Source organism: Centropristis striata, chromosome 16, assembly GCF_030273125.1.
Source record: "Centropristis striata isolate RG_2023a ecotype Rhode Island chromosome 16, C.striata_1.0, whole genome shotgun sequence".
In the NCBI taxonomy this organism is placed as follows: Eukaryota; Metazoa; Chordata; class Actinopteri; order Perciformes; family Serranidae; genus Centropristis; species Centropristis striata.
In genome coordinates this window covers 22918622-22946269 of record NC_081532.1, presented here as the reverse complement: position 1 = coordinate 22946269, position 27648 = coordinate 22918622, and the positions used below count along the sequence as shown (strand labels likewise).

The 27648-nt window shown below is 42.4% G+C and overlaps 1 protein-coding gene across 2 annotated transcripts; it reads right to left on the bottom strand.

The window, feature by feature from the left end:
* Nucleotides 1-61: 61 nt before the first annotated feature.
* On the bottom strand, nucleotides 62-26250 carry cep170ba (centrosomal protein 170Ba). 2 transcript variants are annotated; one of them, XM_059352709.1, is made up of 19 exons: nucleotides 26044-26250; nucleotides 24605-24742; nucleotides 22666-22755; nucleotides 21786-21864; nucleotides 21088-21146; nucleotides 20210-20360; nucleotides 17105-17233; nucleotides 15663-16178; nucleotides 14093-15021; nucleotides 13079-13237; nucleotides 12489-12627; nucleotides 10750-12369; nucleotides 9447-9693; nucleotides 9176-9308; nucleotides 5100-5234; nucleotides 4916-5004; nucleotides 3029-3122; nucleotides 2888-2939; nucleotides 62-2793 (listed from the first exon to the last, which is right to left on the bottom strand). In XM_059352709.1, the coding sequence occupies exons 2-19, from the start codon at nucleotides 24707-24709 to the stop codon at nucleotides 2576-2578; spliced, it is 4944 nt and encodes a 1647-aa protein (XP_059208692.1). In that variant the 5' UTR covers nucleotides 24710-24742; nucleotides 26044-26250; the 3' UTR covers nucleotides 62-2575. The 2 variants fall into 2 exon arrangements, with proteins under 2 accessions (XP_059208692.1, XP_059208693.1); XM_059352710.1 differs by having other exon boundaries at nucleotides 10750-12366.
* Between the last annotated feature and the right edge of the window lie 1398 nt (nucleotides 26251-27648).

Below are 27648 nucleotides of genomic sequence, written 5' to 3'. Positions count from 1 at the left end.
ATTTCTCAGGAATTAAAAAAAAAAAGACCAGGGAGTGAATCAAAAGTCATGACAAAAAACAACAACTTTACTAATGAAATTTATTTGAAAAATCCTGCAATCATCATCTAACAAATTACACAACATAAATACCAGCCAACAAGACAGCAAGATTACAACCAAATCATTCTGGGTGAAAGGAGGGGAAACAGAAATAGAACATCAAAAAAGGACACATATTTGACAAACAAGAATTACATTGCAGCTCTCAAACCTGCTATAGCTTTAGAGGGAGTAAAAAGAAAAAAGATACCATAGAAGAATAGCAGCAACACTTTTTAGCAAGTGAAGATAATAGGACAAACATTCAATTTTTGTGCGAGTTTGTAAACACTGTCCCACAAATGCTCTGTGGCACTTAAAGGTACTTCCAAATTTTAAATCACAAGTACAATCTGGACAGTGAAGAGGGAAACAGAAAGTTGCTGGTGCACTTGGTCGCCCTTATCTCCTGCTTTAACCTCAACAGCATCAAATGTTTACAATCTTTTGCAGGAGAGTAACTTTCAGTTTGCAGCATATCAGGTCGAGGGGATAGTGTTGTACTACATTAGTGCAAAAGACAAGATTGAGAGGTATTTTGTATGCCATACGGATATCTTTCGATATTTACATACAGAACACAAACAAAATAATCAGATTTACAGTCACACACTCGACTTTGTCAACTTTTAATGCTAAATTTACATTTCTTCTCCTGTCATGTGAGGACCCAGCGAAAACAACCTTGTGACTAAAGAGAGAGGAAATATAACATCTTACCACAACTCCAACAGCTCTTAAAGAGGTAGTTTTTTGTGTGTAATGTAGTTGTATGAGGTACTTATCCATAGTCAGTTTATTACCTACAGTAGATGGCGATCGGTGAGTTTTGAGATGCAGGTTCCAGTTATTAGGACAGTACCTCACAGTTTACACCGCAGAACACAGGATTTGCTGGTCTTCTGCCATGATCAGTTAGGTTGTTTTATCAAACATGAACTATTTAGATTTAAGTGCCTGGAGAGTTTGTTTATTGAGACTGACAACAAGGTTTCACACAGGCTTTCCTTTTTTAAGATCATTACATCATTGCACTTAGTCGTAAGGCCTATTTGCTTTGTTTTAAAACATGTTTGAAATAAAGATATTTTATTCATTCATTCATTCATTCATTGTGTGACTTTTTAAAGGTTTAGTTTCTATTCACCAAAGTCACAAAATAATTTAAACAAACTAACAGATCAAGGCAGATTAGTATTTCTGTCAAAGGAGTCTGGATGCTTTGAAGAGAGCGTGGTTCCCCATTGGAAAAGTGCCATCTGACAGCAAGGTAAAGTGAAAAATACTTAGAGTATATTTAAACTCACAGTCTATGGTTTAATACATTGTACAAACTATATATTGCTCAGCTTGCATGCCGGTGATCCTGCCTGCTTCTCCAAACAAGGGATGTTTTGACCGTCATCTACTGTAGGTAAACACTGATTGGCTATGGATAAGAACATCATTCAACACTGATTAACAAACTATCCCTTTAAGCATATGGAGGTTAAGATATGGTGTGATAAAGAAGACTCATTCCTGTCAGTTGTTTTATGATTATCTTTGGCCAAACCTCAGAACTGACTGTGCTCTTCAGGCACGGAAAACAACAACAGAGGCCAGGAATGCTCAAAAAATCTTGTTTTATAGCCACTTGAGTTCATGGCTGCCAGGTGACTTAACTGAGGCCACGCATTCCAGAGAGATTTTCATCTCCGGCTGGACAAAATATATAGTGTCCATCTACTTAGGAGCGCCTGGGCAGAGTTGCTCCACTGGGAAATGTTAACAGAATAAATACTCAAGAAATTGGCTGGTAGCAACTGTGTAATATAACATGAATTGGTCTGACACTAGAGTCTACCAACTCACTGAAAGTCATGTTGTCTCGGCTCACAAAAGAGCCCTAATAAATACTTTTTACATTCTTCGATAAATCTGGTCCACCAAGAGAAAAAACAGACAAGAACACGGAGGGGAATATATAAAGGGAAAGCAGTGGGTTTACTGAGGATACGCTGAGATCTGCTGCTGTTACTGCAGTTCTTTCCAGCCAAAACAAAACCATATTTCCTCATAAATGTGATTTGTCACTAAACATAGACATCTTATATATATATATATATATATATATATATATATATTAGTAGTTTTCCCTGAGATGATTATGCTCAGGCTGGTTTTCAAATAAACATGTAAATACAATGAGCTTTTTAAAATCAGCAATGTTGGTCATATCATTGGCAAATAAAGAGGTCGGCCTCTAACACAGAGAATCAAGTATAGTTTGGAGGTGAGGTTTATTGAAGTATTTTTGGTACTTCCTTAAATCTTCACCTCTTATGTAGGCCTCTACGAGTGTTTAGTTCAGGTGTCACTGTGAAGGTGTGTAGTGCTCATAGTGCAGTAGTGTGTAGGTTTGGATGTACGGGAGGCTACAGTCTCACTTCCCTCCCTCTTGGTTTCATTGTGTGTACGATGGTTGGACACCTGGCTCTGATCACTTCACACCTCAAACCAAATAACCTGTTCTGAGATCGTCCGGCGTCACAGCTGCTCTCCTCACGCTCTCACTGGGCCTCGGGCCGCCGCCGCGTTTGGAGACAGAGTGGGTTGTTCTCCAGTCTCGTGAGGCAGGAGGTCTGGAGGGCCGGGTGCCAGATGAGGAGGAGACCACAGAGGCCCTGAATGCTTCTGGCTGCCCACTGGGCTCCATGACTGTGTTAATGACTGGGGGAAATAATAAATAGTCTTTTTTAGCTCATTTTCTATGTAGTTATTTATGCCATTTGTATTCATTTTGTTTAGGGTCAGGTTGACTCACCCTCAAGTTGTCGTTGAACTCTCCGGAGTTCCTTCAAGATTGACGTGATTTCCTGAAATTATGCACATCCGACTTAGCTTAAGCAAAAAGCTTTAAGTGGCAAACATTTAACTTTAACACTGACAGACATAAATCACCAACCTTGTTGGAGGTTTTGACAACAGGGACATCATTGTCGGAATTAACCTTGGCCTCAATTTCTTCCCAGATATCCATCCTGTCCTGGAACAGTACCCTGCGTGCATCATGTCAGATTCAGTGGTTAGAAAGTTGGATTCTTAGTGTTCCTTAAAAAGGACATCAATATTTTAGAACCCTTTCAAAAGCTTGTTTAAAACTAAAATGTTGTTGTTATTTAAAGATTTGAGCCAGCTCACTTGGCTTCTCTAAGAAGTCAGAAATTAATCAAGCAGAACATTTAACCACTAAAACTCATTTTTCTGTTCAGGAATGCAAGTAAATAACTATAATTTGACATCTTAAATCAAGAAATAATAATGGCTTTACTATTTTACACTTTTTTTGGAAAACAGTAAATTTGAAAATTAATTGATAAATATTTATATTTTAGCATTAAAAACATAATTTCGGTTAAAGAGCTTCTACATACTGGTGTGTTAACCATTACAGAAACATACACATTTTTTTTATAAATTACTTATACTGTTAATTTAGGACAGCTGTGGCACAAACCTTTGGTCTAATAATTTGTTAAGCTCTGTATATCTAATCAAGGAATACCAAAATACAGTATACTTCTTTGATAAAAGAAAGACAACAACTTGTGGCCACATCTCACCATTTTATCGGTATCTAATCCATCCAGAAGATTACATCCCAGTCCTTTCAGTCCCAAGTTGTCAGACCAATAAAGATTTACATCAAATCCATATTAAATTAAGGAATAAAGTACAGTAGTGTTCAAAATAATAGCAGTCCAATGTGACTAACCAGATTAATCCAGGTTTTTAGTAAAAATTTTTATTGCTACATGGCAAGGCATGGCATGTGGGTCCTCTTCAGCATAAAGCAACATGACCTCTTCAAGTATTTTGACAAATGCAAACTGATCCATGACCCCTGGTATGTGATAAATAGGCCCAACACTATAGTAGGAGAAACATGCCCATATCATGATGCTTGCACCACCGTGCTTCACTGTCGTCACTGTGCACTGTGGCTTGAATTCTGAGTTTGGGGGTCGTCTCACAAACTGTCTGCGGCCCTTGGACCCAAAAAGAACAATTTTACTCTCATCAGTCCACAAAATGTTCCTCCATTTCTCTTTAGGCCAGTTGATGCGTTCTTTGGCAGATTGTAACCTCTTCTGCACATGCCTTTTTTTAACAGAGGGTCTTTGTGGGGGATTCTTGTGAATAGATTAGCTTCACACAGACGTCTTCTAACTGTCACAGCACTTACAGGTAACTCCAGACTGTCTTTGATCATCCTAGAGCTGATCATTGGCTGAGCCTTTGCCATTCTGCCATTCTGATGGTTGTCTTCCCTTTTCTGCCATATGTCTCTGGTTTTTCTCTCCATTTTAAAGCATTGGAGATCATATTAACTGAACAGCCTATAATTGTTTGCACCTCTTTATAAGTTTTCCCCTCTCCAATCAACTTATTAATCAAAGTACGCTGTTCTTCTGAACGACCGATTTTCCTCAGGCTTTCAAAGAGAAATACATGTTCCACAAGTGCTGGCTTCATCCTTAAATAGAGGCCACCTGATTCACACCTGTTTTTTCACAAAATTGATGATCTCAATGATTGAATGCCACACTGCTATATTTTTGAACACCCCCCTTTCAACTAATTGGCCAATTGCACAGCCTTAAGAGCATGCCTATCACGAATGCTGGGTCTTGTTGGTTTTCAGAGAATCTATTGCACCTACTGGTACCTTGTTTGCCATGTAGCAATAAAAAATATACTAAAAACCTGGATTAATCTGGTTAGTCACATTGGACTGCTATTATTTTGAACACTACTGTAAGTAGAAAATAAGTAAGGAGTAACATCTTACTTCATTTTGTCAGCAAGTTGCTCAGTGTTTTCTCTGATGGCCATGGTGATCTGAGACACTGGATTCAGCATCAGATTGTCCACAATGATCTGACAAAAACAAACCCCAACAACTTGTAATGATCCCACAGTGCTGGCATGGTAGAGTTTCTATGAATAAGGTGAAGCTGCACATTGTGTCATACGTCATCTCTGCTGCGAGCTCGCGGTCTAGACACTTGTTCTTGGTCACTTGAGCTCTGGTCAGGTTCCCTCATAGATGCAGAACTTGGTGGGACTCTCTGGTAGTTTAATCCCGCCTCTGGAATACGATGAACCAGCTGCAACAAAACACATGTCAGAAATTAGTTTTACGATATAAGACAGACGATCTCTGTATGCTGATGTATTAGTCCTTATGCCTCAGTTCAAAAAGGTGAGACAGAAATTCCATATTAATTAATAATAATTCCATAATATTATTTTCCACTTTCATCTAGTCAAATCTTTTAACCAACTGTGTTTGTTTATGTAATGCCACCGTTAAGGGGGAAAAACAGCGGAAAAAAACTTCCACTTGTCCACCTTTATTTGTCCACTTTTTTTTCAGAAAAACTTTCCAAAACTGCATTGATTTTGACGCATTTTTATTTTTGTGCAGTGTTAGGTTTAAAGGATACAAAAAACAAAAACAAAGATGTCTCCTTTCTAAAATTGCTCTAAAATACTGTATATAGTAATATAATTTTTAACTTTCAATTAGTTAATAGGGGCTACACATGGTGATTAGCGCTCACGCCTCACAGCAAGAGGGTCGCCGGTTCGCCTCCCGCCTGCGGCTCTTCTGTGTGGAGTCCTCATGTTCTCCCTATGTCAGCGTGGGTTCTCACCGAGTACTCCGGCTTCCTTCCACAGTCCAAAAACATGCACTTAGGTCACTTAGGGGGGGGGGGGGGGGGGGGGACAACAAAAAACGAGCAGGGTGGTGGGGAGCAAGACAAGAAACTGGTTATGGGTAGGGGAGGTCAAAAGCTTGGGAGAAGAGGTAGGTTTTCAAACGGGACTTGAATGTGGAGAGTGAAGGTGAGTCGCGGACAGTTTGGGGAAGAGAGTTCCAGAGTCGGGGTGCAGTTCGGGAGAAGGCTCTGTCGCCAAAGGATTTGAGTTTAGATGGTGGTACTGTCAGTGAGAGAGTGGAGGAGGATTGGAGGGCACGGGTGGGGCAGTGGGGGATGAGGAGGTCAGACAGGTAAGGGGGAGCCAGATGGTGGAGGGCTTTGAAGGTGAGGAGGAGAATCTTGAAGTTGATGCGCTGTTTGATGGGGAGCCAGTGGAGAGAGTGGAGAACAGGAGTGATGTGTTGGCGGGACCGGGTGTGGGTAAGGAGGCGGGCAGCAGAGTTTTGGACCAGTTGGAGTTTGTGGAGGGAACGTGAAGTGATGCCAGTGAGGAGGGAGTTACAGTAGTCGAGGCGGGAGGAGATGAAGGCGTGGATGAGGGATTCGGCAGCAGGGGGAGAGAGGCAGTGTCTGATTTTGGCGATGCGGCGGAGGTGAAAGTAGGAGGTCTTGACGGTGGAGCGGACATGAGGATCAAAGGAGAGGGTGGGGTCCAGGATAACACCAAGATTGCGTGCCAGGGGGGAGGGAGTGATGGTGGAGGTGTCGATGGTGAGTGAGATGGGTCCGGTATTTTTGAGGGTGGATTTGGTGCCTATGAGGAGGAGCTCAGTTTTGTCACTGTTGAGTTTGAGAAAGTTGTGTGTCAGCCAAGATTTTATTGTCGAGATGCAGGTTTCGATGTGGGTGAGGGGGGGGTTTTGGGTGGGTTTGGTGCTGATGTAGATCTGGGTGTCGTCGGCGTAACAGTGGAAGTCCAGGTTGAGTTTGCGGATGATGTGACCAAGGGGGAAAAGGTAGCAGATGAAGAGGAGGGGTCCGAGGACTGAGCCTTGAGGGACCCCCTGTGTGACTGGAGAGAGAGAGGAAGTGTGGCCAGAGAGGGAGACGAACTGTTGCCTGTTGGTGAGGTAGGAGGTGAGCCAGTCGTGTGCAGTGCCCTCAACACCGAGATGGCGCAGAGTCTGCAGAGGTGAGGAGATCGTTGATGACTTTGACAAGGGTGGTTTCGGTGCTGTGAAGTGGGCGGAATCCAGACTGGAGGGATTCGTAGAGATTGTTGGACTGGAGGTGGGTGTGTAGTTGAGCGGCGACGATGCGTTCCAGGGTTTTGGAGAGGAACGGGAGGTTGGACATAGGGTGGTAGTTAGAGAGGTTGGCTGGGTCCAGGGTGGGCTTTTTGAGGATAGGGCTGATGGAGGAGAGTTTGTAGACAGTGGGAAAATGACCAAGGGACAAGGACTGGTTGAGGAGGGTGGTGAGGTGAGGGAAGAGGACAGGGAGGCAGGCCTTGGTTAGGGCCGTTGGGAGGGGGTCAAGGGAGCAGGTGGTTGTCTTGGATGCGGTTATGATGTCCAGGATGTAGGAGGAGTCGACAGGGGAGAGAGCAGTGAGAGGAGGGAAGGGGGGGAGGTCAGGGAGGGGGGGGCGGGAGTGGTAGGGGAGGAGAGGTGGTGGAGGGGGAGTTACTGACGGTGGCAGTCAGAGAGCTGTTGATTTCGGAGATTTTGTTGTTGAAGGCAAGGAGGAAAGAGTTACAGAGGTCCGGGGAGGAGGGTGGATTGATGGCCGGTGGCTGGAGCAGTTTGTTGACAGTGGAGAACAGGATGCGGGGGTTCCGGTTGGTGCTGTTGATGAGGGATGAGTAGTGGGCGGATTTGGCAGCATGGAGAGCGTCACGATAGGAGGAAGTGTGTAGTTTGAGAGCTTCGGCGTGGACAGTGAGGTGGGTTCATTTGAAGAGACGTTCAAGTTGGCGGCCGGTTTGTTTCATGGTGCGGAGTTCCGGTGTGTACCAGGGGGCAGAGTTGGTGAATGAGACAGAGGAAGTTTTCCAGGGGGCTAAGGAGTCAAGGGAGTCAGAGAGGATCGTGTTGAGCATGATGGTGTAGTCGTCAGGGGAAGAGGGTGCAGAATCAAGGGGAAGAGCAGAGGATATGAGCTGGGAGAACGTGAGTGGGTTTACTGCTTTGATGTTGCGGTAGGAGATGGTGCGCTTTTGGGGGTTATGGGGTGAGGGTAGAGGGGCGGAGAAGAGGATACAGAGATGATCAGAGAGTGGGAAGGGGAGAGGATGGGGGTTGATTATGAGTGGGAAGGAGGAGCAGACAATGTCCAGGGTGTGGCCTTTGGGGTGAGTGGGGAAGTTGATGTGTTGGGTGAGATGAAAACAGTCCAGGAGAGAGAGGAAGTCAGATGTCAGTGGAGCATTGGGCTGGTCAATGTGGATGTTGAAGTCACCGGTGAGTAGGAGGCGGGGGGAAAGAGCGGATACAATGGTGAGGAGTTCCGAGAGTTCCGAGAGAAAAAGGGGGTGTGGTTTAGGGGGGCGGTAAATGAGAACAGAGGTAATGGAGTTGGGGAGGGAGAAGGCAAGATATTCAAAGGATAAGATAGGTGGGAGGTTGAGGTTCAGTTCAGTGATGTGTAGTGATTGTTTATGAAGAACGGCAACACCTCCCCCTCGCCCGGAGAGGCGGGGCTTGGCGATGTAACTGTAGTTGGAGGGAGTGGCTTGATTGAGAGCGTAGAATTCCAGGGGCTGTTGCCATGTTTCACAGAGGAAAAGCAAGCCAATGTTGTTGTCCAGTAGTAGTTCAGAAATAACAGGTGATTTATTGGAGAGGGAGCGACAGTTCAGTAGTGCGAGGGAGATGGATGGGGGAGCAGGGGGGGGGAAACAAAGGTTGTTGAGGTTGACAGTACGGGAGGTGGGGGTGACGGGGGGGCGAGAAGCAGACCAGAGTGAAGGGATGGGAGAGCCATCGGGGAAGTGTCGATTGTGTCCAGGGTGTACCCTGCTTCTCGCCCAATGTCAGCTGGGATCGGCTCCAGCCCCCGCGACTCGAGTGCGGATAAGCGGTTAAGGAACATCAGTCGAGATCATAGCTTAAAAAAATTCATGAATTCATTTAAGCGATTTTACCTTTTAAATGCCAAATAAAAAACGATTTTGATGCATTTTTATAAATTTTAAAAAGACATCACTGCAACAGATCTGCAGAGTCAAAGTAGAACAATGTACCACATACAAACTGCTACAAAAGCACTGACACACGTTTCCTCTTTTTAAGTCATCTTAAGGTTTAGTCAGTCCGTAGAGGTTTGATGCTTTTTTGTGTTAGATTAAACAACAAATGCCCTGAGAATAATGTTTGTTGTACCTGTTCATGAGTGGTCACTGTGGAGACAGGTGCACTGCTCTCGCCTTCTGGGTTTTGTGGTTCACCATCACCTGCCACATCATGGATCTCTCTGGCCAAGATAGCCAGATCTTTAGCCAGGTCTTGACTCAACCTAGCAGGGCAGAAAGAGAGTAATAAGAATATCTTTATTATTTTTTGTTGAATTGAGGCCTTATTGGTAAATTCAGTAAAGAATGCTACAGACTACACGTGTGAAACCATCTTTTGTGTCTGTAAGAATATTCTTTACCGTGCAATCTCTGAACTGTGGTTGGACCAGTTTTGATAGGCGTCTCCCTCGTGGTTCTCCTCTTCAGAATCTCTGCTGCGAGGTTTCGGGCGCAGGGCGACCACCGGCTGAGGCCGAGGCTGATGCCGCGGGCTGTTGGAAGCTGAGGAAGGTTGGGAGCGTTTGTGTTTAGGAGTGCTCTGGTTTGAATCGTACTCTTCGTCTGAGGTAGAGGTATAGTCAGAGCCTTTTTGTCGCCTCCGGGAGCCTTGGTGTTGTGAATTGGTTTGAGTTACAGGAAGATGAGAATAGAGAAGTTGGGGAAAACAAGAGAGAAATAGAAATACCATCAAAGAATACGGGCAAGAAAAACACCACCAAGCCTGTTAGATGTCGTCACCAAAGACCTTCCCAGAATAAGAAAAGTTACTGTGGAAGAGCTCATTTCTGCAGCTAAATGTTATCAGAAAGATGGCTCTGGTTTTTTTTAAATTTATTTCCAGATTCAAAATCATTTACAACTTAATCATTTATTAAATTAAATAAGGACTTGTTTTCCACAGCTGAGTACCAGAAAAGTAGCACAGGAAAGGCAGCATGAATCATTTTGTACATGGCTAGAATTATGCCTTCAGAATCCTCATGGACGACCATAAACTGCATGAGAAAATACTGTGCAGGTAAAGGAAAATCCAATTTTGTCAAAAAACGTGTTAAAGTATGAGACTCCTTTTGTAATTGAGCAAGCACAACGACAAATGCTCCTGTTTGCTCTTCTCCACCTGTGCATTTGTACCAAAATACCACACAGATGGTTAAAAGTTAATTTCCCAGTCAGGAAGATACCGAACTATTAGTGCACCACCATGAAAATATGTAATAGTTAGAGTTATTGAAAACCTTGAGTCAATTCCCCTCCCAAATACCAGTTTTTTATGAAAAAAGCTGCTGAAATACAGAACCCAGATGTTATGCCCGTAACATACAGTATGAAAACTGACCACTATGAATGTATCAAACCAATTCACCACTAGGGTTGATTAAAAGGGAAACTACACCTATTTTGAAAACGAATACATGTCATTACAAACACTACAATAAAGCTCATTGGCATATGAGAAAGTAAAATATTCTCCAGATGAACAAAATTCCCCATTCTAGGTCTGTACAGCAGACTTTACTCCCCAAGACATCAGACTTGATTTCTGACTTTGAAAGAGAGTAACTGTTATTATTGAACTTTCCTACACCATGGAAACAACATATGGAGTAAGTTGTACTTTAAACTCCTTGAAACAGATATGAGTGTCTGTATTATACTCACTTGTGGTGCTGCTGGTATATTTGGCGCTACTTGAGCGTCCACGATTGATTGGTGTCTTGTTGATCGGTGCCTTCTGCAGCTTGTCTACAATCTTCGGACCAGAGGCCCTTCGAACGGAGCTGCCTCCGGACTCTGTGCTGCGGTTGGAGAATCCTGTGCTCCTACCAGTCCCCTGCAGTGCGGAAGAGGCCTCGGTGTCGCTGGGTGTGTTGAACGAGCTTGTCCGCTTGCGAGGCATCGCTAGCATATCCAGCCTGGAGAGTTTCTTGGTTTCCTGGGGTTGCTTAGCCAGGGGATTGCCTGCCTCCTGGGACGCCCGCTCTGTCTCTGTGCCCTCGTTGTCTGAAGCTTCTCCCAGGCGAGCCCGGCGCAGCATGGATGTTCTGGTGGGTCTTGGGGCTGACAAGCTGTTGGCACGATTCAAGGCCTGGGACACTCTAGTGGTCTTGGCGTCCTCTTTCTGAAGGGGCACTGTGTATTTTTTGCGGGTTTGATGGTTGTTAGACTCCTGATCAGAGTAAGGTAAACTCTGAGGGTCATCACTTAGGTCTGTGGAGCCACGTTTCCCAATGCTACGTCTCAGTCCAACCGGCCTCCTGACAGACTCAGTCTTATTGTTGCTCTCTGCTCCCTGAGGGCGCCGTTTTTCTGATGAAGCGGACTGTTGACTTGAGTCCTGACTAGCTATACTGGCTGAAGACCTCTCCCTATGGAGACTAACAGAAGGTTTCTTACTCAGTGTGTTTGGCCTGGTCTTATTGCTTTGTTGGCTGACTGTGCTGGAGGTATCAACATCAGACTCCGCAGAAAGAGAGTCCATAATTGGAGACCGGGTTTTTTCCGATTGTCCTGCTTGGAGTTTGGCCTCCAGAACAGCCAGAACATCCTCTGTCTCTTTGAGGTAAGAGTGAGTGTCCTGATGGCAGGCTGCCTGGAATGATTCCCCATCTGGGCCTCTCTGACTAGACAGGCTAGAGATGTTGGGTAATCTGGCATTGCTAGGCCGCTCCTTGGTGAAGCTCTCTTGCCTGATTAATGGGGATACAGTCCCGTCTCTGGACTCTGGACTCTGTGCACTCTGTCTCAAGGTAGGAGCCGAGACACTGGGCTTGACTTTTCCAGAGTCTTGGTTACCTCTCTGTTTGGTCAGGGTGGCTGTTGAGAACATTTTGGTTGTGTGTTTTATTTCAGTCTTGGGAGTGCTTGAGTTTGACCCCCCACATTCAGGTTGGGATTCCTCTGACCCGATGTAGAATGATGTAGACTTGGCTGAGAGTCTGTCTACATTTTTCTTCTCTTCTGTATCCGACAGCGGCCTCCTCCTTTTCTCTATGATGGAACCATCGTCTGACTTGCTGGCGTCACTCAGGCTGTCAGGCTCTACGTCGTCCTGCACTGATAACCGGTGAAGGCTGTCCTGAGACCCCGGGGCCACCGAGCTATTCTCCACTACGTCAAAAGTTGAATGTGGGTCATAATGAACATGAATGCTGGGAGTTGGAATGTCACTCTTCTCCCCCGGCGGTACCTGGGGCAGGACGCGCCGAGCCCTCGAACCATCCGAGTCGGTGCTGTTGTGGTGTCGGCTGAGCGTGGCCTTGTGGATGATTGTACCTCCTGCTAAAGTGAAACAATTTGAATGCATATTAACCACACATACTGAAGATGAATATCATTCATATTCATCAGGGTGTCTCATTATCATTTCAAATGGAGTCGTGTCTCGTCAGGTGGCTTACCCCCTCCTGACAGCTCCATCTGCGTAGGAATGTCAAAGAGGCCAGACGAAGGGCCAGATTCTGTGTAGCTGTCTGCCAAGCTGGCCCAGCAAGACATCCACTTTGGAGCCCCCTGTAACACTGCACCTGCTGACTGGCCCTGCATGAGATAACATACAACTTATTCAATATCTTTAAAAAAAAAAAAAAAAAAAAAAAAAAAAAAAAAAAAAAAAAGATATATGAAACAAAATGAAAACAGCACAGTTTGAAATGATTTCCTCAGTAGGACAAAGTCGATATGTCAAACAGCAGAAGATTCCACAAAGCATCTGTTTCATGAGTAAGTGTGCAGTTCAACTGTAATAAAAACATGATTTTTCTTATATCTGGTTAGAAAGAAAATCAATGAAGAACCCAGAGCTTGTGAGGCAAGATGAGACAAATCTAGAAATCAATACAGAGATGCACCAGAAAACAGAGGAAACCCCAAGACGGCAAATTAAGACAGCAATCCATGCTGATTTGTCAATTTAAATATTTAGAATTGGTTATAAAACTACTAATTATTACACCCAATCATTGTTCACAACCTGAGCAGGAAGGTTTACCTTCACCAGACTCTGTCCCTGTTCTGGAGCTGGCTTCACCTCCCCACAGCTACTCTGCCTATGCTGCTCCCTGCTCTCAACAATAAGAGGGCTAAATGCTGATGAGGGTTCTGCTTCACTCTGGTTGGTTCGATCTGGGCTCTCAAAAACACCAAACACCTGTCAGGAAAAAAGCAAGCTAATAAGTGCAGGAAAGGAGAAAGTGGGACTGCCAATGTCAACGGCTGATTTTAAGTGGGACTTTCGCCCAAGAGAAAGAGGACACTGGTGATTGCAAAGTCAACTTTTTTCCTTTAAAAGGATAGTTCAAATGTATTAATGTGGGGTTGTATGAGGTACTTGTCATAGTTAGTTTATTACCTACAGCAGATTACGGTTGGCACTAAATATACAGAACAGAATTTTTTTGTAAGTGGATGACATGTGTTTTGCCGCTGCCCCTGCTTAAACCTCTGGAGTCCACGAAAGTGCCTGTGCATTATTTCTTCATGATGTCACAAAGTTAAAACAAAGCAACATGGAGCCCTGCCGCAAACTTCCCTTTAAAAGTACTGACTTGAAACTCCATGCCAGTTTTTGTTTGATGATGATAGGCCAAGTGAAACCGGGGATAAGGTCAATATATATTATAAAAAATAAAAATAGTAGTATAAAAATATAGAACTAGTGGCCTCATTTTAGCAATACGTTAAATTTGCAACCTGTGCTCACAGTTGCATGTGTTTTTTGTTGATCCAGTAAGTCAAAATGAAAAAATTAATTATCAGGTCATATAGGTGAGATTGTGCTGAAAAATATGGCATCGTAAACATTTTTAAAGTGGCAGAAAGAAAAATATTAAAAAACAGACTCTGCGCCTGTAATCTTACCTGCTTCTCTAAACTGCCGTTCACCATCCACTGAAGGAAATACACTGACTATGAGTAAGTACTTCATTCAAGCCCGTTTCAAAAGATCCGAACTATCCCTTTAAGCAACATATTGTCAAATTTCTATAAATGGACAGAAACTTGCCTGGTCAATCTTGCTCCTTGCCTCTTCTAGCTCTCTGTCTTGAATGTCTGCTTCAATGGTGTAGGTTCCTGCGTCACTCAGACTGTCCTCCTCTTCGTTCCTGGGGCCGACATGGGGGCTCTTGACCTCCCCACTCTGAGACGCCATGGGCATCACTGGAGCCTTGAGGGGAACAGGCTGGTGGATCGGAGAGGAGGTCTGTGGCTGGTAGGGAGCTTTATTTGGAGAGGGACTAGTCTGGGATACACCCGCTATCTCCGTTTTAGCTGCTGTAGGGGGACTGGATGTATTTTTCTCCCAGCTGGCAGAGGTGGACTGCTTTGATTGTTTGAGAAATTCTGCAGTAAATTCCTGGGCAAGTTTGGACCTTCGGCCCACACTACTAAAGGGCCTCACAGACACCGATGAAGAAGAGCGAGAGGAAAAGCTGGTGCTGATCCGATCCTCTGTCTTCTCCCTTCGCAGAGAACCAGCTCTTTGGAAGCCTGTGGAAGCAGGGCCCTTCAGGGGGACAGTGTATCGTTGGGTTGGGGGTGTGGTGGAGGCTGGACATGGGACATGTCTCTCCCCATTTGGGCTTGAGCTTTTTCTCACCTTGTCCAGCTGGACCCTGAGGCCCGAGGGCTCAGGTGGAGATGAGTTATTGGTGAAGGACTGGGAGCGCTTCTTTCTTGGGTTATCATCAAAGAATTCAATGACAAAGGCTTGGTGAGGCTCAGACTTCCCAAGACTGGATAGGGACTGAGATTCTGGCGGAGAGTAGGACAAGGGCTCCTCAGAGTCGGGAGAGGTGAATCGTTGTGGCGGGGAAGCTCTTAAAGGTTGTGGAGAAACCTGGGACCCAATCTGAGGTTCTGATTGGAGGAAATCACTTCCATTGATTTCAGGATCCCCTGAATCACTCTGATTGCCATCTTCATGGTGGTTTGCTGATGGAAAGACCACAAGTTAGCACATTTCTGCAATCAAAGCCGGAGTTGGTAAAAATCAACAGACTTTAATAATCAATTGAATTGATCATCTACGATAGTTTGAATCAACTGGCAATGTGCATCTAGCTGTTGATGCTTTGATGATTTTTTGGACGATCTGAGAATTTTAAGCTGAACATATAGTAAACCCCTTTTTCGACCAAGGCAGTTGGAGGGCTGGTTCGGAGCTGGAGTGTAATCTTGAACCAGTTCTTTGCATTTTGACAGCCAAAGAACTGGCTCTTGATCAAGAAAACTGTTTCCAGATCAGCACCAACTCTTTGCTAGTCTCAAACCACAAACTGCTTACATCATATTTGATTTGTTGTTTGCAATGTAATCAATAACAGGTAGTCTGTGCTAGGTAGCTAGTTAGACCTAGTGGACCTTATCCCCTTTATCCATTATCCCCACAAATGTGTTATACCAGTCGTGTTTGGATGCCAATGTATGCTCGCAAAGCCAAGAGCAACATATGAAAAGAGATGATGTAGACCACCATTGTTATTATGCTGGAATCGACTATTGACGATTCTTATTGGGTTCAATCGGAAGATGGAGTTTTACACACAATGATCCAACCCCATCTGTATACTCACTATTGGTGCTCTTCAGAAGTGACGGGTCACTGTTTGTGCTATACATGTCTTCCACCTGTGATCTCCTCCTGCTCATCATGCTTGCATTGCTTTGGACCAGCCAATCAGCAACTTTGCTTTCTGCTGACATCACTTCAGTGGGTGTGGTTACGAGCTCTATGGAAGGTTGCTTCTGCTGCTGCTGCTGCTGCTGCTGCTGGCGGAAGGAAAACTTGGTCACGTGGTCCTTTATCTTCATTTTACCTGGCGTGCATTCATCAAATTCGATGGTGAAGGAGGCGTGGCTTTGGACCACAGGAGGCGTGGGGGTGTAGGAGACATCCTCAGTGGGATCTGGAGTGTCCTTTGTAGGGACCTCGTGAACCTGCAACTCGGGTTTCTTGGCAGGTCGCTGATGTAATTCCTTTGTTGGGATCTCAAAGTAGCTGGGCTCCCGGCGGTAAGAGAAGATGGACTTGGCATGACTGTCGGACAGAGAACCGTTGACCTCAAATCTAGACAGGTCTTTAGAATGCTCTGTTGAAAATGAAAAGTTGTGAAAGGACAGCATCAGTAATGGTTCTACATACTGAAATACACAATGTGATTAAATGAGTATAGAATCAATATAATTTATTCATAACATTTATGTTTTTTTTGGTTCCTCTTTAAGCTTAATTATCAGATGATAACAGGAAATGGATGTTTTTGTATTAGGTATTTAATACAGTGACATCTCTGTTCAATGTCTTTTTAAAGTACAAAAATGTGAAATTATCCATTATTTTACAACTGTATCAGCTACGAGAAAAATGTTATTGATTGAATGAACTGACAAATACCATACTGTGCATTCCTGCTCACAATAACAGCTTAGTAAGTCAAACTTCAGAGGTGAACAATGCTAAATAAACTGATTTTACATGATTGGGCTGTCAATGTCCCACAATCTCTGAAAGTGGGAGCTACAAATAATACAAAGATTCCAGCAGTTGGACTGAGAAAACAAAAACGGCAGTTGGTCTTTGGGTGCCAGTTGGATGTGGCCAAATATCACTTTAGGAGCTCAGGGTCCAACGGAGGGTAGCTGAGCGGGAGTAATCTGTTTCAGCCCAGGCACCATGAGACAAACAATCACCCCCCCCCCCAGAAGCTTAGAGGGTCATAATCCATCACGAGGCAGACAGGCTCTGCCCACTGGCCTGGCACTGTGCGGCCTGGCTAACAGTCCACAACTGGCGGCCAGAGACCTGCCTTTGGGCTTCACACCATCCATCTCTCAGTGACCCACAAAGGTGTCAGATAGCAGTGTCACAGAAAAACATGTCATTACAAATCAGGATCTAATTCGTAGATAACTTACAGTACTTAGTACTTAGTACAAAATTATGTTTTGCTTTAAAAAATACAAACACATCAGTATAAATAATATGATTAAGTCTGTATCGGATACATTCTCTGACCTGGAGACTCCTGTTCTGGAGATTTTCCACCTCTGTTCTTTTTTCTGTTGGCTGCGTCCTCATCCTCCCCCCACCAGGATGGTTGGCCATAAAGAGGAGTCGGCTTGGATATCGGCGAATCTGTGGCAGCTAACAGGCAAACGCACAAACACAAGCATAAACACAGACAAACACAAATCATTAGGCACATGAATAAACTGTGGCAAGAGAGAGACCCAGAGAAAGAAAGAACAAACGTATAAAGCCTCTTGTATTTATAAGGCAATACATTAGTCACATGATAAAACCTTGTTGTGTCTGTGTTAGGTCTAACAACAACAAATTGTTGCAACATTAGAGTACAGAAGGACATAGTGTTACAATGCCCGCAGTTGTTTGGCTTTTTACAACACATTCCCATGATACAGAGGGGGTAGTAAGGGTCCAGCTGTGATAGAAACTGTATCACGCAAACCACCAAAACATAATCCTTCTCCTGTGAACCGGGGCGAGGCTAATCCTAATCTTCAAAAAAAAAAAAAAAAAAAAAAAAAAAAGATATATAATGCAAGATATAGCATAAAGATTGGGACCAGAGTGAGGCTTCCTGTAGACAGTGACATCCATTGTTTACACACTGACCTTTGTATATAATGAGGGGATGAGTGTTATTTCCCTGATTCTGAACTGGTGTTTAGCCACCGGCTTGCCCGTCCACACATGATGCCAGTCAGCCTATATGGCACTAATCAGATAATCCAGACGCTGCTTGTTGGCCCGATACATAGGCTGAACAAGCTCTTTGGATTTTAATGTGGAGGCTTCACAATTCTAAGCATCAGCGGCACTTCACCACTGTTGCCTTGGACACGCACAATAAGACGTCAACACAGCGAGGAGGGAAGCGGAGGGGCATGTTACTAATTCCTTTCCCCTTACCCAATTCTCTCCTTTTAGCTAAAGAAAACATGAGTGAGTATCACAGCTCAAGTGGACTGAGTCACAGTTTTTAAAAGTTTTTAAGCCTGCAGGAAATTCTCATGCCTGAGATAGCGCAAAATGACAACATAAAATAAACAGAGTAATAAATGTGTATAAAAACAAGTTAAAAAAAAGCAATATTGCACATACTATAAGTAATATTGCACATAATATTGAAAAAGTAATACTGCACATTATGTTTAAAAAGTACATTATGACATATTATGAAACACATTATGAAAAAAATAATAATTTTGCACATAATATTGAAAAGTCATGTTGCACATTTTGCTGAATAATATTGCACATTATAACAAAAAAGTAATATTGAAAAAAGTAACATTGCACATTATGTTGAATAAGTTATATTGCACATAATGTTGAATAAGTGATATCACACATTATGTTGAATAAGTAATATTGCAGATAATGTTGAAAAAGTAATATTGTATAATAATGGTGTTGTTTTAACTCCAGATAAAGTTGAAGGATTTGTCGAGGATAACTAATTTTTTGGATCATCTTACTACATGGCAACTTGGAAAGCACAGCAAGTCGCAACAAAAGGGATCAAACATCAGGACAATTTATATCTCGTAGTGCTGATGTGTTCAACATCAGGGAAGATGAACTGTCCATTTCATGCCCCTCTAATAAATACTAAGTAGCCTCGGGTCTTGGCACTGTAGAACAGGCCTAAATAAGTCACACACTGTACAAGTGGAGTGTCCTGCCCTGCAGACAGCTGGAGGATTGGACACACTCCACATCCTGTATAGCTGCAGGGGAAAACAATCAGAAGCACACAGAAAAACAGATATACACAGCTCTGGCAGCACTGTACAGAGAATCCAGACTGAAACATTCAATACAGACTAAACAACAACAAAAAACTACATTATATCAAAGTTTACAGTCAAACCAAAGAGAATGTCAACAGAGATATGCAGTCTGGTTGTGCAGCTACTGACAGGACTTTATTTGTCACAGTGACGAATATATATATATATATATATATATATATATATATAATTTTTTTTTCCCCACACGTGTATATCTGAGTGTAACACAAGTGCAGCTTTATTTTCTGTAACATACCATGACATCCTATCCTTATCTTCTTGTGACTGTACATTTACTGAGACAGAGGAGACTAGCTATGTTATCTCTCTGGTGGACTGGGTCATGGCTGCGGTCACACTGCAGACAGTAACGGCACAACCCCTAGTAAACACGGATATAATTAGCGTGTTCAACAAAAGGTTTGCAGGACCACTGCGGTTGGCTTAAAATTCATGAATCAATGACTTATTTGTAAGGCCACTGTGGGATATGAGCCTAGTGCTGGAAAAGTCATATTTCAAGCCCGAGTTGTGGATTTCCTTCTGAGCTCACAGGGGGCAATTATGGAGCAGAAGGCACGAGAATTGCTAAATCAACAGCAGCTGGAATAGGGTTTGTTGGTGTGAATGAGCTTCATTCACAAAGCGCTTCTCTTGAACCAACAATTCTCTGACTGTTTCCCTGTTGCCCATACTGTACAACAGGATTTACTCTGTGCAGCTCAGGGCAGAGGGCATGGAAGCAACTGCAAGTACAAGCAGCTACAAATCCACAAACAGAAGTGCCAACTTGGCACCATAAAGCTGCACACCTTTCTAATTCTTCTACAACACATGCTGAACCATCATCGGTGTGTTTGGCAGCACCCCACCGCTTGTCAGCGGTCAGGAATGGCTGTCAGAGATAAGACTGCTTGTCCTTAACCCTTCACCCATGCACTCGTCTGGCAAGCTCTCATTCTGCACTCCTCTACACTCATTCTGCCAACTCTGGGATGTCAAGATCTACCGACACCATAGAACTGTTGCCCCTCAGCTCACGTGGCAGCCTAATCTAACACCAGGAAAGCTCCTAGTAAAAGAAGCCACAACCGCCTTATCAAGTGATCTACAGTCAAAGTCATGCAGCACATGGAGACACAGAAACTTCCTCTCCCTCGCATGACATTCAAATCCACTTCAGTTCAAACACTTCCTCACAGGCTGAAAGAACAATTACCCTACTTCTATATTCAGAAAGCCTGCTGGCTTCCTGCTAATATTTGCTGTGATGGACTATGTGTTGACAGACAGGCGTGTTTACCTGTGAGAGACTGGGCTCTTCGCTCAGCCCGGTCCTGCAGTTTGGAAACAGATCCTTTGCTCTTCTCTGAGCTCTGGAGCTGCTGTTTTTCCTTTGCCTTGGCCTGCAGAACTTTTATACTAAGCTGCAACTGGCTGGTGTACTTCTCATGCTGCACAAAGAGACAGGAGGGGAAGCAGGATGTGAGAAATCTTGTGCCAACAATCAGGACAGATGTAACGGTCCTCAGACATACAAAGTATAAGGAATAACAGCCACTAAGGACTTCTGCTCAGTGTTATCTCATATTTCTCATTATAAAGGATGAACACATGACTTACATTTACAAAAAAATAGCACTTTCAACAGGTACATTTAGTGTTTACACTTTAAATGTTTCATTTTTTGTCTTTTTTTTCCCGTAACAGGAATACTTAAACCATTTAAATGACCATTTGTATACCAATTACTCATTGCGTGTTACATTCAGGTTAATGGCGATCAGCAGCAAAGCTGTATGGGCTTTTGGCCGTCTTTCATTTGCTCTAACTGTAGCCAGCATTTAGCTGGGCTGTGTTTGTTAAGGTGAGGCTATAGAAGCTGCACGTGGAAGTTACACAGGTGACACATTGCAGGGACAGCCAATTTACAGATAGCAGAGCTACTGTAAGTAATAGAGGAGTAAACAAGTTCCGTTCCAACACCAGTTATCCAATTTGTTTCGAAGCACTGAGCTCATCAAGTTGACTGACAACTGCTGGCACAGAAACCTGACCAACTAAGGTCACAAACATTACATCACATTTGACACCACTGATAGAAAAGCTGCATATTGTGTTCGTAATCCTTTCTGAACTCTGGATATTTGCCAAAGTGAAAATTCAAGTCAGTTTACTCACTTTAAGTGCTTCCTCTGGGACCTTGTGTTGACTCCTCTCCAGGATATATACATGTGCATGTGCAAGAGGAGTTAAAGTACACAAACATACCTACATTTTGTCCATTTACTCAAGGACAAATTGTCAGTAAGATATGTGTTGACACAAGGACTAAGAATACAAATCTGCTACCTATAGTGTATGGTATATATAAAGTGAGAATTTTTTGCCTAGCTTTGCCCCTAAGAAGGGTAAAAGTACTAGGATCTACTGCTTGCAAGATGGAGGAACACAGATAAGCAGTACAGAGCTCTCGCAGTTCAAACAAGCTCATATCTTTAGCAAACCACTTCTTAAAAATGTGCAAGATCACATACTACACACTGTTCATACATTCCTAAAACAGCTGCCCCCCTTGATGTCTCACTCACTCTCATTCATGAGTTTTCTGCTCCTGAGGTCAAAGGGTGCAGGAGATTTTGTGTTCACAGTGGACTATAATCTAAAACCCCTGACTGAAAAACCACAGGGGATTAACATGCCGATGGAGCGAAAGACCACAGAGGGAAAATAAAAATGTAAAAAATCTGTAACTGAAACAGCTGGCTTATTTCAGCATGGGCAGTTAATTACCAACTTAAACGGCTCCAACAGAAGAAGAAGAACTGACACAAAGTTCACCAAACACAAATTTGCAAGAATTATATTAAAAAGGATATCATAGCCGAAGCGAATGACATCAGAGAGCTTGAGGGTGATGTACGTCTGGTCGGGGATCCTGAGGTCATTCACAAACGTCTGCAAAATAAAGAAACAGCAAGTTCAAATAACGTTCACTGGCAATTAATGAGGTAAACGTGTTGACTCACAGGTGACAGGCTCTCTAATACTTTGCAGCACGCACTCCGATACTGTAACGTGCTTTGCAATTGGCGATTTTCCCGTTAAAAGTTAATCCAGCAGCACATTAAAACTCTGATGAGATTATGTTGTTATGCAATGTCTGTCTAGGCTTGTGTAGAATGTTTAATGGCCAAGTGGAGGTAGATACATGCAAGGGTATTTTGTTTGTTGATCAATTAGGCCTGAAGTGATGAGACAGGGATTCCAGAGTTTATCATCAGATCACTAAACATAAAGAAAGATAATGATGGAAGTGTGCAGACAGGAGAATGAAGGAGCAGGTCTTATCCTCTACAGACTAATGTATTGAATTGGGGGGGAAAGCACAGCAATGTTGGATTCAGTTACAGGTCCTTGCTGCTGTTCTGCTCTGATTAGTTTGGCTGCAGTTACCGAGGCCGAAAGAAACACTCTGAGAACAATGAACGGTTTCTCCCACTGCTCAACTCTGGATTTCATCGGGATAATGGTGCAGTGAAGTGGCAACAGAGCGGTGAAGAGAGAGAGGAGATGAGGGGCTGCAGAGTGAGACAGAAAGAATGGGAGGAGAAAAAAAGGGGGTTCCAGGCCAGCAGGAAAATCCAGTCTCCTCATTACCACTGTTCGTCCCCCTCTGGCTCACACAGAGAGGTGTTTTGTGCTGCTGTGGGAATGGCTGCAGACAGGTAGCCTGACACTAGAGATGGACTCACTCACCCCGTTCAGGCTGCCCAGGTCCTTCACCATGTGCTCGTCTGTGTTCGGGTCGTAGTTGATCACTGCGTGCTGTTTGTCCACGCTGCGAGACTACAGTGAAAGAAAAGCAAAGAAGCCATTAATGCTGTAACAATCGTCAGGAAATGAACTGGGAAATATTTTGATATTTGTTATTTTTCAAGCAAAAGCACAAAGCATGATCAGTTTCTGCAATGTAACAAATTAATACTATATAAAGGTTGGCAAAAGTACTGTTGATACTTTGTCAATACCACATGTTTATTATACAGATGAAACAAAAAAAGAGAAGAAAATGAGCTGCGTGTTGGTATGTTTTCAGTCACTATTAATGTATCAGCAGCACTACATGCTAGTTGTGGAAAATCCTATTTTGTGTGCCAACAACTATTGAAAGAGTCATATATATTTATTATTATAATTATACATGCAGTAGTATTGGATTCAGGTCTGGGAAACTGCATCACCATTTTCTTTACTTTATATAGACTTAATGATTAATCAAGAAAATAATTAGACTTATTGATAAAGAACATTATCAATCATTAACATTCATACAATGCTATGATCCTTAATTATGGCCTGTGACTGGATGAAAAAGTAGCATTTGAGCAGAGTCAGATCCCTCACATGCAAGACAAACAAGCCTTAAAAAACTTAGGGTGCACAAATACACTTAAAAGCATCTACCGAAGCCTGTTTGTGCAGCTCAGGTGTGCGTGCACATGGTCTACATGCCATTCAGCAGGTACTGTACTGTGATTCAGACTGGCTCACCATCTCTTGTTTGCTCATTAGGCACTCTGGGCCTCCTCATCACAAAAACAGATTGAAGGCGACTGCCAAACTCATTTGCAAAATTACCACCATCCTGGTTACATTCCACTTTGCCCCTCTTAACACAGAGAAAATGTTTGCTCTGGCGCTTGGAAACAATTACTGCACCACTGAACTAGAAAAACAAATGCAGTCACTAATATTGTAGAGGACTTATGGTCTAAATACTGGTCATGGAGACACAGACATTGATTAGACACCAGTTGTCATGGAAAGTCCAAACATTCAATTGAGGCCCCCGGCTGTGCTGTGTGGTATCTTCACCTACACTCATTCTCTGCCTTTCACGCCAAACTGGATTCTCATGTTACAGAGATTCAACTGTGGTCTGAAAGGGAAAAATGCATTGCGCTACAAACAGAGAAACAAAGGATGAAAGGGTTAATAAAGACAGACTGGAGCAGAGAGTGACTGTGTGCCAAGTCAGGAAGCGGTCCAGAGTGGAGAAACAGAAAAGTCTGCATCATTTCAGACTGGGAGAAGCTGAGGTTTTTTTTTCCTCGGATCCGGCGACGCCTAAATGGGGACATGACTAACTTTTCATTTTAACTGACGTCTGTGGTTGGCAGGGTTCTTTTGAGCATAACGCACTAAGGAAAGTATAAACAACTGCTTCTGAGGCAACATTCCTCTTTCAGTGGCCTAAATGCAGGGTAAAGAGAAAAAGGGAGGGAGAGTATTATACAGAAACCACAAAGAAACTGTGTTTATAACAGACGCTGCACAGAAAAACAACGCAGCGGAATGCTTTAGCTGCAATTTAAGTCATTGTTTGAAAGAGTGTCAGGGGCAACTTTGTGTGGAGGCTCTGTCACCAGGTTACACACGCAGAAATGCACACACATGAAGCGTGTGGGGAGCCTCCCACTGGTGTTTCACACATTTCTGTGACTAGCTGCGCTGTCAGACATTAGTGAAGAGCATTAAAATGCTTTTTGACAGACTCCAGTGAAGAGCAGTCCGAGTTCATGTGACACTCTTCTGCTGTTTGCAGTGTAAACACAAATGCTTCTACAGCGTTGTCTCTCACACACACACACACACACACACACACACACACACACACACACACAAAGTCACAAACCTGCAGCATTAGTTCGCAGTCATCCCTGCCAACAAAGATCATCTCCCGTGGCAAGCGGTGGCGTGTGCCAGAGCTGCTGACCAGGAACCATGATGTCACACTCATGTTGGCGCCACGAGTCAGGATCCGCTTAGCATCCTGGGGAGAGAAAAACAACAATAAAAAAACATTCAAAGAAAAATGATTTCATTCAAAAACATCTGAGAGCTGAATGGATGGCATTCAGGAGGTGTGAGCATAATTCTATACCTGTGTCCCTGAACAATGTCCTAAAAGAAAAAAGTTGTTGTTTTGAAAGTGTGTAGAGATTACTGAGGGGAAGTTATCACCACCTAAGTTAGACCTGTTTAACAAAGGGATTCCATGTTGTGCTGTGTTACCATTGAGATAATGCAATTAAATAACCAGTGTGAACATATTTTTGGTGTGTTGGTGAGTCAGCCAGGTTAGAGACAGACAGGTTTCCATGTGTCAATAGAGGATATTCACCATGTTCACACGAGTCACCTGGAGCTCCAGCCCCAAATATTTGTCAAAACCTTACCTCATCTTTTTGAAAAGTATGTTTTCTTGGATAATAAAAATAAAAAATACACAAAACTTACATAAAAAGGCATTATTATCTGACTTTCAACTTTCCAAAAGGTCGTTGAATGGATTGTGTGACTTCTGTCAGAAAAAGTAACAAAATAGAAGCTGTAAATTGTGACATTTCTTCAGAATAACTTTTGCTCTACATGTCACATTTAAAATGTCACCAAAATAAACCATTTGCAATTGAAGATTTTTTTTATTTTTATCCCTTGACAAAAAGCATTATTTTCCCAGAAGGATATACAGAATTTTAGGCATTATTATACTAAGATATCTCAAATGACTGGTAAAATAGTACATATAGCAGCCACAAATTGGAGCTTTAGCTTTGGGCTTAAAATCTTAGGTTTGTGTTTTACAATTAGAAGCTTTAAAACATTCCTTAACTGTGTGTCTGCTTATTTTTTTTAGGCATGGACAATATAAAATATTAGAAAACTGATTATTGTTACTTCTGTGTATGAACATACTCAGTGAAATGACAATAAATAAATAAATTGATGCTAAAAAAGCAGGCATAGACTTTTAAAAAACAACGTCTGTTAAATGAGGCATGCTGGGAAACCTGTTGCAAGTGGCGCCTCTGATAGCGAACAGTTTAAACGTCCAGTGCTCAGGTTTTCACTTCCTGTAACCTTGGCTTAACTAAACATTACTGCCACATACATATTAGCCAGATAATACCTTGAATTACAGCCTATTTAATGTATCGTAATGGTAGCAGTAATACTCTTTCACCGCGGACTGTTTGTCGGTGACAGTGAGCTTGCTTGGCTAACGTTAGTGAGCTAACTGTTACACCGAAACAAGCTTTTTCCAATTATTTGCTCCCAACAAGGACGTACCTTTAAAGCCTTCTCCGTCTTACTACGAAGTGAAGCCAGTGTTTAATGCCCTATAACAGTTGGTACTCGACGGCCGACATGTACAGCGAGAGAACACCAGGTAAGGCTGGACAGGTAAATGTCGATCACACCCTCTTCTTCTTCTTCTTCTTCCTCTGGGAATGACAACCGGCCGAAACTCTCCTCCAACGCCTCTTCTGCCGACATACGGTGACGTAGCTGACAAGTCAGTCAAACGCTTTACGAGTCCGACTGAGAGGTGAGCGGCAGGAGGAGCTCTCACTCTGACTGCTTTCCGAGGGCAGAAAAACAGAAGAAAAAAAAGACGCACAAATAAAGGCCTAATATTTATCGTATTTCATATAGTACAATTCAATTGGAGAACTAAGTAAAGTATTATTATTATTATTATTATTATTATTATTATTATTATTATTATTATTATTATTATTACATTTCAGCAGAAAATAATAATTCTAGCAGCTTCTACGGCTGCCAAGAAAACCATCATTAAGAACTGGTTTGAACCTGTCACGAATTTCAAGAGAACCTGGCTTTTATTGTTTTTTGATGTCTGTCTTCTTGAGAGGTCAACAGCCAGAATTAATAATGCTAGACCTGAAACCATACTCAATTGGTCTAAAGGGTTACTTTGAATTTAGTGAACTTTCCATATGATTCTCTTTTTATCCAGGAATCTGTGTATACTACCAGTCTCTCTATATTTCTGTTTGGGCTAAATTCATGTTTCTTTTTTTTTTCTTTTCTTTTTGTTTGTTTGGCTTTGTACTGTGGTATCGTCGTTTTCATTGTTGTTGTTGTGGTTGTCCCTTATATTATTCTATGTATGTTATTTGTGTTTACATTACATCTAATTTGTAAATATGTTTCTGAGTCTTTGTTGTCTAGAAGTGTCTAGTGTCTTGTTCTCATATTGTGGCTCCTAATAAGTAATCCACTGTTCTTTTTTTGTTTATTTCTTAATAAATAAATAAAAATATATTATATTATTAGTATAATAAGTGTAATTCAATGAGAAAAAGTACGTGAAGCATTATACAATATTTTATATAGTTATAATGATAATAATAATTACTATTATTATACTTGTTATTATTGTTGTTATTGTTATTATTATTATTATAGTATAACTCCACATTTGTGCATGTTGCTTCTACTGTTTATGTTTATTTATATATATAAATATATATATTTATTTTTTTCTATTCTTCATTTCTTCTTTTTAAGCTGTACTTACTAAGTACTTGCCTTAATCCATATCTATATTCTACAACTTTGTTTGTTCTTATGCACCAACATCAGCAAATGTCCTGTATATGAAACCAACTTTCACACGATTCTTACAATATTCTAACCAGTGGTGGAAGAATATTAGCTTTATACGATAATGAAATATTGGTATTATTTAGCGTATTTAATATAGTATAATTAAACTAGAAAAAGCTAAGCTGCTTGAACATTCTTTGTTACTCCCCGTTTGTATCTACATCTGCTGTGATGATCAACATTTCTGTACTGCGGGATAAATGAAGTCTCATCTTTGCAAAATAAAACTGCAGGTGTAGAGCGCATGCGTACGGATTT

What these genes read in the sequence shown, in the direction of transcription:
- cep170ba (XM_059352709.1), bottom strand. Translation starts at nt 24,709, where the DNA reads ATGAGTGTGACATCATGGTTCCTGGTCAGCAGCTCTGGCACACGCCAC. An exon ending in GATGGAGCTGTCAGGAGGGG is followed by an intron (nt 12,370 to 12,488) that starts GTAAGCCACCTG and finishes GTTTCACTTTAG; the next exon opens with CAGGAGGTACAATCATCCAC. An exon ending in TTGTCAAAACCTCCAACAAG is followed by an intron (nt 2,940 to 3,028) that starts GTTGGTGATTTA and finishes GCATAATTTCAG; the next exon opens with GAAATCACGTCAATCTTGAA.